The sequence below is a fragment of the Triticum aestivum genome, chromosome 4D, assembly GCF_018294505.1.
Source record: "Triticum aestivum cultivar Chinese Spring chromosome 4D, IWGSC CS RefSeq v2.1, whole genome shotgun sequence".
NCBI lineage: Eukaryota > Viridiplantae > Streptophyta > Magnoliopsida > Poales > Poaceae > Triticum > Triticum aestivum.
In genome coordinates, this window is record NC_057805.1 from 482,048,984 (window position 1) to 482,068,290 (window position 19,307).

General features: G+C 42.4%; 1 protein-coding gene across 1 annotated transcript; it reads right to left on the reverse strand.

The window, feature by feature from the left end:
* Positions 1 to 3,777: 3,777 nt before the first annotated feature.
* Positions 3,778 to 10,983, reverse strand: LOC123098827 (NAC domain-containing protein 37). The gene is made up of 4 exons (XM_044520903.1): positions 10,762 to 10,983; positions 6,506 to 6,691; positions 6,121 to 6,392; positions 3,778 to 4,642 (listed from the first exon to the last, which is right to left on the reverse strand). The coding sequence occupies exons 2-4, from the start codon at positions 6,666 to 6,668 to the stop codon at positions 3,974 to 3,976; spliced, it is 1,104 nt and encodes a 367-aa protein (XP_044376838.1). The 5' UTR covers positions 6,669 to 6,691; positions 10,762 to 10,983; the 3' UTR covers positions 3,778 to 3,973.
* Between the last annotated feature and the right edge of the window lie 8,324 nt (positions 10,984 to 19,307).

Sequence of the window (19,307 nt, forward strand, 5' to 3'; positions counted from 1 at the left end):
ATGAGATGATCAAAGATTTTGGGTTTATACAAAGTTTAAGAGAAACTTGTATTTCCAAAGAAGTGAGTGGGAGCACTATAGAATTTTTGATGAGTATATGTTGTTAACATATTGTTGATCAGAAATGATGTAGAATTTCTGGAAAGCATACAGGGTTATTTGAAAAGTGTTTTTCAATGGAAAACCTGGATTAAGCTACTTGAACATTGAGCATCAAGATCTATAAGGATAGATCAAAAACGCTTAATAGTACTTTCAAATGAATACATACCGTGACAAGATTTTGAAGGAGTTCAAAATAGATCAGCAAAGAAGGAGTTCTTGGTTGTGTTACAAGGTGTGAGTATTGAGTAAAACTCAAGACATGACCACGACAGAAGAGAGAGAAAGGACGAAGGTTGTCCCCTATGCTTTAGACGTAGGCTCTACAGTATGCTATGCTGTGTACCGCACCTGAAGTGTGCCTTGCCATGAGTCAGTCAAGGGGTACAAGAGTGATCCAACAATGCATCACATGATAGCGGTCGAACTTATCCTTAGTATCTAGTGGACTAAGGAATTTTCTCGATTATGGAGGTGGTAAAAGAGTTCGTCGTAAAGGGTTACATCGATGCAAACTTTGACACTAATCCGGATGACTCTGAGTAGTAAACCGGATTCGTATAGTAGAGCAGTTATTTGGAATAGCTCAAAGCAGCGCGTGGTAGCTGCATCTACAAGATGACATAGAGATTTGTAAAGCACATACGGATCTGAAAGGTTCAGACCCGTTGACTAATAACCTCTCTCACAAGCGAGATATGAACAAACCCCATGGGTGTTGGATTCATTACAATCACATAGTGATGTGAACTAGATTATTGACTCTAGTGCAAGTGGGAGACTGTTGAAAATATGCCCTAGAGGCAATAATAAAATGGTTATTATTGTATTTCCTTGTTCATGATAATTGTCTATTGTTCATGCTATAATTGTATTAACTGGAAACCGTAATACATGTGTGAATACATAGATCACAACATGTCCCTAGTAAGCCTCTAGTTGACTAGCTCGTTGATCAATAGATGGTTATGGTTTCCTGACCATGGACATTGGATGTCATTGATAATGGGATCACATCATTAGGAGAATGATGTGATGGACAAGACCCAATCCTAAGCATAGCACAAGATCGTGTAGTTCGTTTTGCTAGAGCTTTTCTAATGTCAAGTATCTTTTCCTTAGACCATGAGATTGTGCAACTCCCGGATACCGTAGGAGTGCTTTGGGTGTACCAAACGTCACAACGTAACTGAGTGGCTATAAAGGTGCACTACAGGTATCTCCGAAAGTGTCTGTTGGGTTGGCACGAATCGAGACTGGGATTTGTCACTCCGTATGACGGAGAGGTATCTCTGGGCCCACTCGGTAATGCATCATCATAATGAGCTCAATGTGACTAATGAGTTAGCCACGGGATCATGCGTTACGGAACGAGTAAAGAGACTTGCCGGTAACGAGATTGAACGAGGTATTGGGATACCGACGATCGAATCTCGGGCAAGTAACTTACCGATAGACAAAGGGAATTGTATACGGGATTGATTGAATCCCCGACATCGTGGTTCATCTGATGAGATCATCGTGGAACATGTGGGAGCCAATATGGGTATCCAGATCCCGCTATTGGTTATTGGCCGGAGAGGTGTCTCGGTCATGTCTGCATGGTTCTCGAACCCGTAGGGTCTACACACTTAAGGTTCGGTAACGCTAGAGTTGTTATGGGAAATAGTATGTGGTTACCGAAGGTTTTTCGGAGTCCCGGATGAGATCCCGGACATGACGAGGAGCTCCGGAATGGTCCGGAGGTGAAGATCGGTATATTGGACGAAGGGTATTGGAGTCCGGAATTGTTCCGGGGGTACCAGGCTATGTCCAACATGTCCGAAAGGGGTTTCGGAGGCCCCGGCAAGCGTTGGCGGGCCTTATGGGCCAAGGGGAAGGGGCAAACCAGCCCACTAAGGGGCTGTGCGCCTCTCCCAACCCCTCTCACGTAACGTGGAGAGGTGGGGGCGCCTCCCCTAGGGTAGCCACCCCTCCCGGCTTGGGTGGCAAGTTTCCCAGGGGTGGGGGCGCCCAAACCCATCTAGGGTTTCCCCTGTGGCCGCCGCCCCTCCCCTAGGGAACCCTGGGGTGCCTCCTCCACCCCCTTCCCCCTATATATAGTGAGGGAGAGAGAGAGGGCAGCCGCACCCCTGGCCTGGCGCAGCCCTCTCCTCCTCCAACTCCTCCTCCTGCTCCGTAGTGCTTAGCGAAGCTCTGCCGGAGAACCACGAGCTCCATCGCCACCACGCCATCGTGCTGCTGGAGTTCTCCCTCAACTTCTCCTCTCCCCTTGCTGGATCAAGAAGGAGGAGACGTCCCCGGGCTGTACGTGTGTTGAACGCAGAGGCGCCGTCCGTTCGGCGCTAGATCGGATCTTCCGCGATTTGAATCGCCACGAGAACGACTCCATCAACCGCGTTCTTCTAACGCTTCCGTTTAGCGATCTTCAAGGGTATGAAGATGCACTCCCTCTCTCTCGTTGCTAGCATCTCCTAGATTGATCTTGGTGACACGTAGGAAAATTTTGAATTATTGCTACGTTCCCCAACACAAACGGTCAGTGCTGACCGAGTAGGTGGGCCCGGGCTATGCCGACGGCCTTGCCTTTGCCGACGGGCCTCATAGGCGTATCTCGAGCGGTCCCGACGGCCTCGTGTATGCCGACGGCCCCGTCGACATAGATGGATGTATGCCGACGGCTTTTCTACGCCTACTGCCTGTCCTTGGCCGTCGGCATAGGTCCATCTATGCCGACGGGGGCCGTCGGCACAGATGAGGCCATCGGCGTAAGCAGTTATTCTGGTAGTGATTGGTTCGAAGATTGAACATGTCCACAGCTAGAGCATTTCCATCGACCTCTTCATATTCTTAACAAAGTGGTCGGAGCTGCCAAATAAGACATTTGATCGAAAGAGTCCATGGCTGGACAAATACGGCAAATACGACTGGAAGAGTGGTATTTTCAAAGGAAAAAGAGAGCGGCCCACTTCAAAATATATTATGTTTTAGGAAGTACTCCTGTGTATTAAAAATTTCTAAGTTTCACTATTGAAATATAAAGATTTAAATTCTTTGACTTTGACTATGTATATATGTTTGTTTATATATAGAAATAAAACTGAAGAGACTTGTAAATTTTAGAAATGGAGGAGGTACCATGTATCTTCATATTGCTAATTACACCATGCACCTTTTCTTCCGGGCATTGGCTATTCATTTGTTGCCTGAAAATCCAAATTTTAATTTGTGGTAGTGGAATTTGCATGAAGCCCCGAGGCGGGCGGGGATGCCGCATCGAGCAACAACGAGGCAAGGGACACCGACAAGCCCGAGACAGGAGTGATGCGGCAGCGACGCCGTCGATGGAGGGGAGTCGTCGAAGGTTGATGGGTTCAGTACTTCAGTTAGAGGGAGGCCGAGGGAGGCGACAACACGGTGGAGGCATTTCAGCTCAGCAGGGCAGGACGGCGCCCGACAGTGCTTGCTGGCCACAGTGGCCGGGAACGGGTCTAGGGAGGGAAGAAGATACACGAGGAAGAAGACTGGGTGTTGGAGGATGGTAGCCGTAGGATTCACATCGTAGGCTTCAGACATAATTGAGGTAGCTAGCGTGTTATGTACCACCCAACTTCGGGGATGAAGCCAGACAATGAGACAAGTTACCCATCATTTTAGAAACATGAATGCGGGATATCAAGCACATAGCGATGCCATGCATCTTATGACTCTGCACAGGCACAGATATATAAAGTTACAACATCACATTTGAGGACATATATAAAAGAAGAAATAGAGAAGAAAAGGGACAACAAATTATGAACTTTCAGCTATAACCATATATCATGGATAATCCACGCATCCCGTACGATCTGACACGGCCCTTTCTTCATCATTTATCAAACACGCAGATCCCCAGGTCGCTGTCGACGCCGGCGCCGGCCGAGCCGAGCAGCCCCGTCCACCTCTCCATCTCATCCCTCCCGTCGCTGTTGAGAAACAGCAATGCGGCCATGTCGTCCTCGTCGCGGTCCAGCTGCGCCTGCGCCTGCGAGCTCGCGCCGGCAACCGCAGCCGCCGTGGTCGCCGCCGTTGCTTCCAGAGCGGCGCACTCGCCGCCGGGGCTGAGCTGCGACGCCACGAATTTGTCCAGAGCCCTCCAGTCCGTGGTGGCCGCATTGTCGGCGTGCGCGTGCTTGCGAGGCCGACGCCTGCTGCCACCGGAGGCGGCGTCCTCCTCCTCCTCGGGCGCCCTGGCCTTCTTCCGCGGGAGCGGCGCGGACGGGCTCTCGAGCTGCGGCAACTCGACGAGGTGGCTGGAGGTGTACCGCAGCAGCGCGGCGGCGCCGTCCAGCTGCTCCGCCTCCTCCTTGAAGCTCGCGCCCCTGCCCATCTGCGCCGCTGCCGCGTACGTCGACGCCATGTTCGGGTCCGGGAACGGCGCGCCGGACATGGCATTGGCCTCGTTGTAGGAGTAGTTTGAGCCCCATCTCTCCATCATGCCCCGGTTCGGGTACGCCGTCCTCTTCTTGAACGCCCTGCACACCACCCATCCTTCTTCCTGCATACACACATATGGACACTACCAACAAGTTAGCTAGATGTGAAAGAGATCTGCAAGCTTCTGAAAATATTTGCAAGTGAAAGGAATCTACTAAAGTTAGCTACCTCTCCACTGTGTAGTGGAGCCCTGAAACTTTGGTTTTCTCTGCTAGTGAGTGTGGCATTCTACAATGCATTTCATGAGTAGTGCTAGTCCTAGGCTCCTAGCTAGTTGCAGACAGCATGTAAACAATGGCACGAGCGTGCTAGAATGTTCACACTGGGAAACCCTAGACCAGTACATGCATGCAGCATGCGCATGCATTTCTCAAGGAGAACTCCAAAAAGGTGTTTGCAAGTGGCATGGTCAGGATGGCAACACCGGATACATGCTGGCTGCATCCCTAGCTTTATCAGGAAGAGTAGAAGACTTTGGAAGACTCGCAAAAAAGGAGCTTATCTTGCTGCCGGTGCTTTGGTACGAGTGATGTGTTTATCTCTATGGTCCATTAGTGGTGCTGTGCTTGAGTTAGAGTACATGCATGCGCCTGGGCAGACTTGTGAGTGCTACTTTAGCAATAAAAATCCTTGTCTATATATCAGATTATATTAAGTCATTAAGATTTAAGATATGTTTTCTTTTGTACGTGCTTATTCTTTTTCCCCATGAGTACGAATCAAATATATATTCCTGATAATATTTTGAGGATGCATTTAAATCAATCGTCGTAGATTTCATGTTAAAAGTGGAAAAAAAATCTTAAAAAGTCAAGTAAAATGCACGAGTGAAAAATTGGGTTTTATTTTACATAAAAGATATCACACATTTTTCCCTTCTGAAAAGCATGAAAAAATAACAATTTTGGTGAGTGTAATATTTGTCCACAACCATATGTTGCATGTAAAATTGTAAAATCGATTACTGATTTTAGATGGCTAAGATCAAATGCATCCCAACCGAAGTTCTTTTTCTTATTTTTTTGTACTCATATAGTTTCTTTAGGTGAAAGAAAGAAAATCAGTTAATTGGTAGGCTAGAATCTAAACTACAGTTCTTAATCCGTTCGAAATTACTAGCTACTCAAACTTTGACCTAAGTCAAACTTTTTAAAGTTTGGTCAAGTTTATAAAAGATTGTTAATTAATATGTACAACATTCAACATATATAGTATAAAAATATATTATATGATGAATCCAATGAAACTATTTTTTTGTCGTAAATGTTGATATATTTAGACTTGGTCAAACTAAGAGAAGATTGGCCTAAGAGACACATAAAAATTCAAAAAAATTGGAATGGAGGGAGTAGAGTATCTATTTGAGTAACATTCATATATTGGTTGGTTGCTGTGGACCTACCAACTTCTTAATGTGGTAACCTAGTTGAAAATACCATTTGGTTGGGAATGTGAAAGCTAATTTACACTCTACATTTCCTTGATCAAAACGAGCGTTGGAAATGGTAACAGGAGTACAGTAGAGAGCTTGTAGCTTGCCTGCGGTGGTGCGTTCTCGTCAGTCTCGAGGCGGTACTCGTGCATGATCCAGTCGGTCTTCTGTCCGTTGGGCGCCCTGCCCTTGTAGAAGACGAGGGTCTTCCTCATGCCGATGAGCCTGCTCCTCTCGTGCACCGCCTTGTCCCTCCCCGTCGCCTTCCAGAACCCTGCCATGGTTGCCCTGTTCGTCCTCGTCCCCGTTGGGTACTTGCGGTCCTTGAAGCTGAAGAAGTACCACTCGTTCTGCTCCTCGTACCCGATGCCACAGTGCTCTTCAATACATTCAGATAAATTTGAGCAAAAAATTAGGACTAAGAACTGTGAACCAATGTGCATGCACGACATATGTCAGGTCATATATAAAAGAGTTGTAGAGATAAGGTACCTGTGAGATCCCATGGCTCGATGCGGTAGAGATCGATGTCGCGGATGACGTCGAGGTCGATCTTCTGGGAGGCCACCTTCTTGCGGAGGTAGTAGCCGACGAGCTCCTCGTCGGTGGGGTGGAACCTGAACCCAGGAGGGACGCATGATTCCATGGAGTCCATATGATCAACACCACCACCACTACCTGCGCGCATAGGTTAGATGTGCATAAAATTCAGCAACTCCTGGATCGGCCTACGAATGATATAGCTCGCGAGTACTAGTAGTACTGGCACTAGTAGTATAAACAAAGAAGCATGAAAGTGCTCGCGTGAATCATTCGATGCTATGCAAGCCTGCATTTCTTTATACTGCAAAGGTGACTGCAGATAGGGGGAGGTTCAGTTGCAGCAGAAGGGAACAGTGGTGTTGACAGTTGGTTGGGTGTGGATCGGTACTGAATGAGTAGCATACAGACTGAAGTATAGTATAGTATTCCTATGTGAGTGTGTGTATGGGTTTCAGTGCTTTGGTAAAATTTAATCGAGCCATGTTGGGGTTCTGTACTCCAGTTTATCGTATGATGATATACTAGTATTCGTAGGGCAAAGCCTGAGCATGCAAGGGGCAGCATGCAGGGAGGGTTCAGACAAACGTGGGAAAGTTACAGGCCTGTGAATGATACTGTCGACTGTTGGAGTGTGGAATGAGAGGGCATGTGGGCTATAGTCAGCAGCGAATTATAGCGGCAGGAGGATGTGGTCGATCTGGTCTAACTTAACGGGGAGTTCGGATGAGTGAAATGAAAAAAAACCTGAAATGTATATCGATATACTATATCACATCAACATAGTGTATTGTTTAAGATAAAATAGCTAATAGGCTAGTTAGCAGCAAGTGTTAATGATTCCCTACTCATCTCGATTGATCATAAAGCCCTCATGAAATGCAATGCACACAACTCAAGCACAATGCAGAGCCAGAGGCCTGTAAAGAAATGCTACCTACATATATTGTGCTTTCTTGTTTTCTTGCAATTTAACATCTAGACTAGTGCAAATACTGCAAATAGAGAGGAACGAGAGCGACGGAGACATATAGTCATTCCCACAGAATTGACGTGCATAGAAAACAGGCTAGCTTCCTCTTTCCAAACCAGCTATCAGTGTACGATTGAGTAGCCAGTTTGCTCTGATCAAGAGCACTTGCTATATAATAATGGTGCAACAAAGCACGTCTAACTAGCTAAGATGGTGCATGCATGGCTAGTTCGTTCTCAACCAGACCTAGCACACAACAGGCCGGAGCGCACGCGAATTGGGAAAATGTGCAGTACTAAATCTTGGCACGCTGAGGCTGTGGGGCTGGAAACTGAACAAGGAAAAAGCAGGGCCGGGAATAAAAACGTGAGGATCGGAGACGAAGAGAGGTCCAGAAGGAGTAGAGGTAATGAAGGCTCTTTCTCGGATCAGGCCTGCAAAGCGCAAAGGAGAAGCGGCTAAAAAGCCACTCACTGGAGTGGAGTGGACAGTGGAGTGCTCCGGCTGATAGCCAAAGCATGCGAACGCAAAGAAGAGAGCGGAGGAAAAGGCGGCAGAGGCCAGGGGGCGCACACGACCACCGGTTGGCTCCCGCCCTTGCACCGCAGCACGGCCTCTGACCTCCCTGTCCCTTTGTCGAGGAATTCCACGGCACACCCAGCGCGCGGTGACCCTTCTGCTGCCCAGATGCGCTCATATTCGCTGCTGGAGCTTCTTGCAACTTGCGGCTCAACAGTTGTCTGCAGTGCCCACCGTACCGGGCAGTGGCGTAGCTAGCCCAACATGCCAGGGTGGTCCACCAATGCAAAATATTCACATAAATATATTTATTTATTATAAAAATATATTTTTCTCTATGCTATATAGATTATGGGGAAATTCCAGGGTGGTCCATGGACCACCCTGTCCACCCCCTAGATACGCCACTGGTACCGGGCTACCGGCCGGCCGGGAGACTTTGTGCTGGCTGGCTAGGTAGGGCATGCATGAACGCATGGTACCTTCCCTCCCTAGTGTGGGGTGGATCAAGAAGAATGAGGTCCAGGGAGGGAGATCAATCATTCCCTGTGTTTCGCCTTTGGCTTCTTGTGGGGTGCATCACTCACTGTCGCATCTATCTTGCATATGAGCATCAGAGACAGAGAGGAAGGAGGGGTCATCACTACCGGATCTCCTTCTATATTTTCTGTCCCTCTGAATTGAGAAAAAACTAGTCGAGCGGGGGACGAGCCACGTGGAATTTTAGTTAAGATTGAAACGACTGTGATATAACATGATTTGCTACTACTAACTAGAGTCAGCAAGGACGTATACAACCACCAAGTCCTTACACTGGGCTACAAACCAATTCTCAAATCAAGAGAAAACAAAGAAAAATGAGAAAACAATCTATGAAAGAAATTGTATGGAACATAAGAATTTCAATATGTTCCGAGCGGGACTTTAGTTTGTAGAGATCAGGAGCAAAAAAATTCCATTCTTTAACAAAATTAACATAAGCTGCATTTTTGTGTGCGTGGCAATACAAATTTCTGTAACAAATGGGGTAAGAATTGGCAACAATTTTTTTATCCGTGGCACGCAGAGCATAATATGTTCTATAAGAAGTGTACAACACCAATAATCTCATAAAACACCAAAAAAATAGCCTAACGGCATAAGACATGTCTAATTGATGTTTGGAAAGTTGCGGCAACCAACCAAACATGTATATACTACTCCATCCGGTCCAAATTAAGTGTCGTGGCTTTGAACTAAATTTGAACTAACTTTGGTTCAAAGCTCGGACACTTTTTTTGGATCGGAGGGAGTAGCTTATTATGAGATGTTGCAAAGTAACTTTAACATTTTAACACTCACCACCTTAAAGAGAATCTAAGTTGGGTTGCGGAGCATAGAGGGGTGTGTTGCTTCCTTAAGTATGTGCAATGATTCATGTTTGAAAGTGTGCTAGATGTGTGGTAAATGCTTGTGTGTATGCTGAAAAATGATTTATCATCCTTTTCATGTGAAAAAAATGAATTCATTTAGTACAAGTATATGATAAGTTGTCAGGCTATATATGTTGTGAACTTTAGGTATGCATATTTAAATTTAAAAGGTTAGGTGTATCCTGCTATACATTTTTATTTAGCATTAACAAAAAAAGGGATGCTTGGTTGAAACAAAATGCCGGCACACTCTCCATTGATGGAATGTTTGGAAATTTTATGCACTTGAAGTAATCGCATGAAGCAAACATTCTCCAATTCTAATTTGAAATCTATGCTATATAAAGACCAATTTTACTTTAACAAAAGATTTTTTTAATTTAAAGCACATGATTTTTTCTTGGATCGTTAGTATGACCTCAATCCATACACCTTCAAGAGTGACTGCCCATCCTAACAGAATAGCCTTTTCTCATTCAAGAATAAAAGAACAAGTATATCATGGTCAATGCATACAGACTGTGCAATATATATACTAAATTCCGGTTCAGTAAAAAGTATATGTTTGCACATCAATTAGACCACCTTGTATAATGAAGGATCTAGGGGGGAGGGGGGCACCTTGTCAGGACTAATTTCTAATTTAGAAGAATAAGACACCTAGGTTGCAACCACGGAGGATTGGACCTAGTGGGCTGGCTGCATACCTCTGTAACTCTATGGCCGGATCTATTGGTTCTGAGAGTATCCTAGTTTTAGTATGACAAATAATCTTCAGAAGTGCCAAGTTGTAGGAAAAATTATAAAAACTTCAGTTGATGATGGGAAAACTATGGGTATAATGTAGGGAGCAACATGTATTGTGAAATTGTGCAACACTAATCATATGGAACTACCTCAAAAATTCCAAATAGCATGTATGTGCAAATTCAGTAATATTTAACTGCCCTGCCCAAATACCCCGTGTTTCTTCGGACCAGAATGCAGTTTTTTGAAGATTAACGCCCATGATATAAGTTGAAGCTTTTGAATCCATACACACCAAGACCCACTGCAGCGAGATATTTGTATATCTTGGACGACATATGCATATGATATGAAAACGAATACGAAGAAAATCGATTAGCCCCAAGTGAAGAGGAAAGTGGCCAGGGAAGAGGGTAATTAAAGACACCACACACACCCGTACGTATACCGCCACGGAAATTGCTAAACGAAGAAACAAAGATTGGAGATCGATGAACTATGAACACGCAAAGTAGCCGGATTGATCAATCAGTAGCTTGATATGCATACACACTCACCTCAGACGATCAGCTACGTGCTCTAGATCACAGAGATCGATCAGACCTCGATCTCTTCTCCTAGCTAGCTTGGGTCGATGTACTATATCTTCTTGATCATCGGCGAGAGCAGGCTATAGCTTGTGTATGTAGGGAAGAAGAAGAAGAAGAAGAAGAAGAAGAATGAACAGGTTGATGAGATCGAGGTGCGGTGAGGGAGAGGCGAGGAGGGCTCGCAGGTATATACAGGCAGGATGAGAGAATGGAGAAAGGAGGGGGAGAAGGTGGCGAGTATAAAAAAGGGAGGTCGGGCTTCCCTTTCCGTCGCGCGTGGGCAAGGGGAATGAGCGCCTGTGGGACCCCCTGGCCCCACCGCTGACGTCACGGACCCTTCTTTGCTATTCGATCTCATTCTCCCGGCACTGTGTACTGTAGAGTGCAGTACAAAAGGAACAGAATGAGCTTAGCCGTAGCTTTGTCTATTTGTCTTCGAGCCATTGGCATGATAGATCCACTGTACCTTACCTATAGCTCGTTGGGAACCATGGACTCTGGTGATGGGCTAATGGCCAGCAGTTGTCCACGTCCACTTTTGAAATGGACCTAGCTCTACCTCTACAATATACATAGTATTGTATTTGTTTGATAATTTTTGAAGACTCTTCAATATACAATACTAGTTTCTAAGGAGTTTTCACAGTCTGGTTTCCAATAAAACAGGCTTTCGCCACGCTTTTATAAATAAAACAATTCTTGCCGCGCATGCTTACCATTGGCTAATTTGTACATGAATTGGTTACATGTTTTAATCGGTGTTGCGCACGCCCAAAATTTAGTGAGAGGAAGTGCGATGTGTTGGTTAATTTGGCTATGTTCAAATGATATCATGGCTGATCAAACGAACCTTTCTGATTCCTTGAGGGTTATCTTCTTGCCATTCAATCGTTTGCAATCTTGGTCTGTGTATGCTTCTGCGATCGAAGGTCAAGAAGCTAATAGTCGCCGATAGTCAACAACTATTGCTGGAGAATTTATGCCTCAACATGCATGGATGGCGTGGCCTAATACAATAGTACTCGCGTTCCAAACTGTCAAGGTGGTGTGCTATATGCAATCCATTTTTGGGTATCAGGTGGCATGAGTTCTAACTTTGTAACTTTCCAGGAAATGCGCCTTATTTTTGGGTACCAGATGCATGAGATCTGAAGGCAATAGTTTTTTTACTTTATCTAATTAGGAAACTGCGTGAATTAATTGGTTCAGCTTGTTTGAAATGCTAAAAAGATATGCAAAAAACCATCTAAAACCGAGAACATTTTACGGTTCAAGTACCATAACTGAGGCTTGAGGGTTCAAAATAGGCTTGCATTAGACTCCTGAAAAATTGACTAAGTTATCACATGTGCTAATGATGTTATGTCGCTTTATATTTAAGTGCCCACATATAGTCCTCTTGCTTTGCACATGTCCTTTACTATTATTTTTGGTGCGTGAAAAACCTTGAGACAAGTCAAATGCATGCATGAGTACCCACCCTACGGCAGGCTGGACTTTTAGCCGAGGTGGGGACATGCATAGGGTGTTATAGCATGTGGTAAAATGCTTTTCATCTGTGTGGTTAGGTTGGGTTTTGCTGCGGTCAAAGTGTATGTTCTTACCTATGGTACCACACTGTGTGTGCTTTCAGCTGTGTATAGGACCATGCTGCCCAATCGACAGATGAACAAGTTACTCAGTGTGTAGAGCCGTACAGTTGTCCAGGTATGATGATCAATCCTTTGTATCATTGCACTAGATTTCTCTGGTAAAAGATCACACTGCACTCCCATCAATTCTGTGGAAGATTTTGAGATGTAGAAGTTTGATTTGATGTGAGTATCACAACCACCTCAGCATAGCTACCTAGCTATATCTAGCTAGCAATTTCACATCACAGTCCAGTAAATTTCACTTCATATGTCAAGGGCAACGCAAACCAGCCGATCGATCTCATTAATCTCTTGATTACCATTCGTGTCCTACCTAGAAATTCGTGCTGTCAGCGTCGACAGAGCATGCACGCACCAAACTGATGAGGGACTAATGGCATCCGTTAGCCTTAGCCATTATCATTCTATTGATTATTTCCAGAAGCATGATCAATAGGAATTATGATGTCGATCAACACTGGGGCGTAGGCATGCCTTACAATACATGTGCTTGTGCTAAGTATGATACCACCTACTAATGTTAGGGCAACACCAAATCCACCCCTCATAAGGATGAATCAAATTTGGGTGCCCTGACATCATTTCGGTTCTCATTGCTTGCTAGTTGCTGATCAAAGGTAACATATATATTTACAATATTTAAGGAATTTAACACTTATAAATGTGTTACTAAATTATTGTGCATGTATGAATCGAATAGAGTTTGCTCAGCTTATTAGAGAAAAGCAAGCGATAAAGGACATGTGCACACTTATTTTATTGATCCGGTCTTTTTTCTATTTGTATTAGATACTAAAAAGTTAAAAAGGTTGGTAACAAGGACAGCCCCAAAACTTTCTACGTGATCTGAACAACTTTACACCAAAATCCAACTACAACTAACGGTATCATGAGCCAAGTCAATGAAATCTACAGAGTAGCTAGTGTGATATGTTGATCGATGAGTAATAAAAATGTGTCTAATTAAGTCAAAAGGTCGCACATGGATAAAGCAAGGTTTTTGTTTTGTCAAGCAAATAATGTTTAGTTTTATATTCCTAATAAAACATATCAAGAATATACTCCATTGAATTGTTCTCGCAACACACTAGGTACTACTAGTAGAATGCCCGCGCGTTGCTACGGGCCTTTTGTTGTATAAAACGCAGTTAGTTTTTGTCCCTTCTATCGACATCGCTTCAACACCCTTGTCGATAGATTCTTTTTGAAGGCCTAAATAATCCGTCTCAATCTCTCTCATACTTTGCAAACATAAATAATATAGAAACACACCTTATGTGTTATCATGCACAACAAATACATAAAGGATAATTATTCATATGCATCTCTTCTGATTGTGTAAAACTCGGTGATTTTTCAGTCCGATCCATCATAAAGCTTTGTCAATCGACATTTCGAAACATCATCGTAGGCCATCAGTTTTTATCTCTAATCTACAAAGTGAACATATATATAAAAATAATATTGGTCAGATGCTAAATGTGAGTGAACTTCAAATGTGAGTAGGTGACCATTTTAGTCGGAGTGAGTGGTATCGTGCTTTTTAGTAGAGTGAGTGGCATTCCAATTTTCATAAATCGTAATCTCACATGTAAATCATTTGTTGTATTTTTTCTTCATAGATGAATTGTTAGGGTGTCTGATATTTTTCACTATATAAAAGTATGTGACATTTCTCTTGTAGCAAACAACTGCTTTCCCTGAAAAAAAGACACACCTTTCTTATTAAAAAAAGTAATTCTCTCTCTCATTCTTTCGCCGCATGACCCAACTCCTCTCCTCACTGACGTCGTTGCCATCTCTCCACCACGGCAGTTCCTTACCTCCACTCGTTTTACAGGGAATGATCTTGCTTCTAGTATCTTTCAGATTCTTCATAGTGATCAATAGATATAATTCCCAAGTGACTCAACAAATAAAGCTATGCTCCCCGGCAACAGCGCCAGAAAAATGTCTTGATAACGCACAAGTAGAGGGGATTGCAACAGTCTTCAAGGGTAGTATTTCACTCAAATTTATTGATTTGACACAAGGGGAGCCAAAAAATATTTGTAAGTATTAGCAGTTGAATTGTCAATTCAACCACACTTGAAGAAATAAATATCTGCAGCAAAGTGTTTAATAGCACTGTAGTATGACTGTTTGATAGCTGTGGTAACAGCAGCAACAGTAATAGTTTTGTAGTGATTGTATCAACGACAACAACGAAAGTAACTTAGCAAAGATCAATATATGAAAAACTTAGGCATCAGATCAGTGATGGATAATTATGTTGGATGATATTCATCATGTAAAAGTCACAACCTAGAGCGATACTCAATAGCTCCAATTCATCAATATAATGTAGGCATGTATTCCGCATATAGTCATCCGTGGTTATAATAAGAACTTGCATGGCATCTTTTGTCCTATCCTCCCGTGGCAGCGGGGTCCATAAGGAAATCTAAAGGACATTAAGGCATGCTTTTAATAGAGAACCGTAACAAAGCATTAGCATATAGTGATTATATGAACTCCTCAAACTACGGTAATCACCGGAAAGAATCCCAATTATTGTCACCTTAGGGTATGCGGATCATAACACGTAATAGGTGCATATAACTTGCAAGATAGGATCAAGAACTCAAATATATTCATGAACACATAAGGGTTCAGATCTGAAATCATGGCACTCGGGCCCTAGTGACAAGCATTAAGCATAGCAAAGTCATAGCAACATTAATCTCAGAACATAGTGGATACTAGGGATCAAGCCCTATCAAATTGACTCGATTACATGACAAATCTTATCCAACCCATCACCGTCCAGCAAGCCTACAAAGGAATTACTCACTCCCGGTGGTGAGCATCATGGAATTATTGATGGAGGATGGTTGATGATGACGACGGAGTCGAATCCCACCTCTCTGAAGCCCAGAACAGACTCCAGATCAGCCCTCTCGATGAAGAACAGGAGGTGGCGACGGTTCCATATCATAAAAACTGATGATTCTTTCTCCTTAATTTTTTCTCCACGAATAGGTATATATGGAGCTGGAGTTAGGCTTGCCGGAGGCTCCAGGGGCCCACAAACCTGGGAGGCGCTCCCTAGGGGGTGGTCACGCGCCTTGGGCTTATGGCTCCTGGGTGGCCCCCCTCCAGCGGTTCTCTTCGCCAGTATTTTTATTTATTCTAAAAATATTCTCCGTAAGTTTTCAGCTCAATCCGAGAACTTTTATTTCTACACAAAAATAACACCATGGCAATTCTGCTGAAAACAGCGTCGGTCCGGGTTAGTACCATTCAAACTTGCAAATTAGAGTCCAAAACAAGAGCAAAAGTGTTTGGAAAAGTAGATACGTTTCGAATGTATCAATAGATGAGGTTAGTAAACAAGGTGTCAGACTTGCAGACTATTATGATAGTCTTAATGCAATGGAAATAGATTTTCCGAAAACACCATAAAATGATTTGATCATTACTTCGCTTTATGAAGCGATGCTCAAAACCAAAGAAATTGGGATGCAGAACCAACAAAAGTTGATGGTGAACAAAACAGAATGTTTTAAAAAGAAATGCAACACCAAGAGGAACAAGGGTGGAGCATCTTGCAATACTATATGTTTCTACTGCAAAAAGAAAGGACACTGGAAAAGAAATCACTTGAAGTATCTGGCGGATAAGAAGAATGCATTTGTCTTCTGGTAGAGGTATAAAAGTAATACAACTGAGGAATGTTCGCAAGCTGAGAAGAAATGAAGTCGTGATGCGTCGGGAATGGTGATGGGATCGCTGCTCAAGCCGTTGGTGTCATGTCTTTGAATTTACCTTCAGGACTGATTTTAGAACTAAGTAATTGTTATTTTGTGCCAAACTTATGTAAAAACGTTATCTTCTGGATCATGTTTGATAAATGATGGTACAAGTCAGAGAACAATGGTTGTTCAATATATTATAAGGATATGATTTATGGATTTGCACCCATGCATGATCAATGGATTATTTATATTAGATCTTGAGCGTGAAAAGGTTGTCTATAAGATTAATGCTAAATGTCCTAAAAGACTGATAATACCACATACATGTGGCATTGTTGTCTTGGTCATATCGGAAAGAAACGTATGGAAAAGCTTCAACATCATTTGATTTTGAATCATATGATACATGCGGAGCTTGTCTTATGGGTAAAATGACTAAAACACCGTTCACTGGTCATCGAGAATGGGCGTTTGAATTACTGAATATAATACATAGTGATGTATGTGGTCCAATGATTATTCCAACGCGCGGTGGATACTTATACTTTGTAACCTTCACTGATGATTTAAGTAGGTATGGATATATTTGCTTGATGAAACATAACTCTGAAACATTTGAAAAGTTCAAAGAATTTTCAGAACGAAGTTGAAAATCATCATGGCAAAAATATTAAATTTCTATGATCTGATTGTGGAGCAGAATATCCGAGTCATGAGTTTAGCAAACATCTAAGTGATTGTGGAATTGTCTCACAACTTACTCCTCCAGGAACTCCACGAAGAAATGGAGTATCTGAAAGGCGTAACCGAACTTTGTTGGACATGGTGAGGTCAATGATGTCATTACCGATCTGCCTTTATCATTCTAGGGATATGCACTTGAAACAACAACATATACACTAAACATAGCACCATCCAAGTCTGTAGAGACAACACCATATGAGTTATGGAATTGGAAGAACACAATTGGTCACATCTCAAGATTTGGGATTGCGAGACTTATGTAAAACGTTTGCAGCCAAATAAGCTCGACCCTAAAGTAGACAGGTGCTACTCTGTAGGTTATCCCAAAGAAACAGTTGGGCATTCCTTCTACCAAAAGTCCGAAGACAAAGTGTTTGTCGCTAAAAATGGACACTTTCTCGAGATGGAGTTTCTCGCTAAAGAAGTAAGTGGGATGGCAGTACAGCTCTAGTTAAGATTATAACTAAACCACGCAAGTCCGCAAGAGTTATCGAACCTCCTGAGTGGTCAACAATAATAATTCATGATCAAATATATTTGACTGGCCATATGTGCCTGGATCTTTCCCCACCACATAATGCTTGCAAACTAGAGAATAATTGAGGTTGAAATAAGAATGAATACTTATTGACCCTTGCATAAGGTAAATACGAAAAATTAAAAGATAGGCCCTGTGCAGAGGTAAGAAGAGGTTGTCATGCGCTTTTTATTTTTGGATGTGCAAGCCCTTAATGCAAAGGAACATCACCTTATATTGCCCCTTTTGATTGCAACCTTTATTATGTAGTATGTCGCTTTTGTTTCTTTACCATCACAAGTTCGTACAACGCTTATTTTCCCTTGCAATAAAAGAGCATACATATTTTAGGAGCAATTTTTATTGCTTTGTGCATCGATGACAACTTACTTGAAGGATCTTATTCGATCCATAGGTAGATATGGTGGACACTCATGGCAAGAAACTGGGTGTAAGGGTTTTTGGATGCGCAAGTAGTATCTCTACTTAGTACGAATTTTTGGCTAGCAAAAGATCCTATGCAAGCACCACATGTTGGAGGATCCATAACAATATAACTTCTATGCAAATACACCCAAACGTAACTCATTACGTTGTCTTCCTTGTCAGACTTCAACTAATTTGCTCAAGTTTGAAAACAATTAATGGGTATTCACAATCATAAAAGATGTCCAAGATAATATATTTGCATGTGAAAGTTCTCTTCCTTATACTAATCATTCATGAATTTCTTATATGACCAATATTATGATTGTCAAACTTAATATATTTTACTTTCTAAACCAAATGTGAAATATTTCTAAGCATGAGACAAGCATATGAAGCACATATAATTTCAACTTTATGATATTCAATTCATTCAACAATTTACTAATAGGATATAAGTGAAGCACAAGAATGGATGACAAACTACTCCAAAAGATATAAGTGAAGATCAATGAGTAATAAAAAAATTAAGTAGCTATGTGAAGGCTCTCTCTCAAATAAAGATTTCAGATCCAAATATTTTATTCAAACAACAAGAAAAATAAAAATAAAAGGACATACCAAGGATAGCACACATCATGTGAAGAAGCAAAAACTTAGGCTCAACCGAGACTAACCGATAATTGTTGATGAAGAAAGGTGGGATGCCTACTGGGGCATCCCCAAGCTTATATGCTTGAGAATTCTTGGAATATTAACTTGGGATGCCTTGGACATCCCCAAGCTTGAGCTTCTATGTCTCCTTAATTCCTCTCATATCACGGTTTTCCTAATTCTTAAAAGCTTCATCCACACAAAACTCAACAAGAACTCATGAGATACGTTAGTATAAATCAATGCAAAAAATATCATTCCCTACTGTAAAAAATCACTAAAATTATAATTAAACATTGCATACTAAATTCTTCTGCATATTTAATACTCCTATCCTCAAATAGAATCATTAAACAAGCAAACATATGCAAACAATGCAATCATAATAGCAATCTATCTAAACAGGACAGTCTGTAAAGGATGAAGAAGGATCCATACTTATTTAACTCAAAAAAGTCTGAAAATTTACCACACTATAGAAAATTTATGATAGCCTATTGTGTCAAAATTTCAAAATTTTATTAGATTTGACTTTTCTAGAGAATTCACGAATGGCGTGCAACTTTCTGTTTTGAAAGAGCAACTCATATACTTGCAAACTAAGCATGACGAAGGCTATCCTTGACACTTTTATTGAAATTAAAGATATGAAACATTATTATAAATAACATAAATCAAATCCCAACAAAATAAAATGGTGCTCCAAGCAAAACACATATCATGTGGCGAATAAAAGTATAGGTCCAAGTGAGGTTACTAATAATGTTGAAGACGAAAGAG

What these genes read in the sequence shown, in the direction of transcription:
- LOC123098827 (XM_044520903.1), bottom strand. Translation starts at nt 6,668, where the DNA reads ATGGACTCCATGGAATCATGCGTCCCTCCTGGGTTCAGGTTCCACCCC. An exon ending in CGAGCCATGGGATCTCACAG is followed by an intron (nt 6,393 to 6,505) that starts GTACCTTATCTC and finishes AATGTATTGAAG; the next exon opens with AGCACTGTGGCATCGGGTAC. An exon ending in ACGAGAACGCACCACCGCAG is followed by an intron (nt 4,643 to 6,120) that starts GCAAGCTACAAG and finishes GTGTGTATGCAG; the next exon opens with GAAGAAGGATGGGTGGTGTG.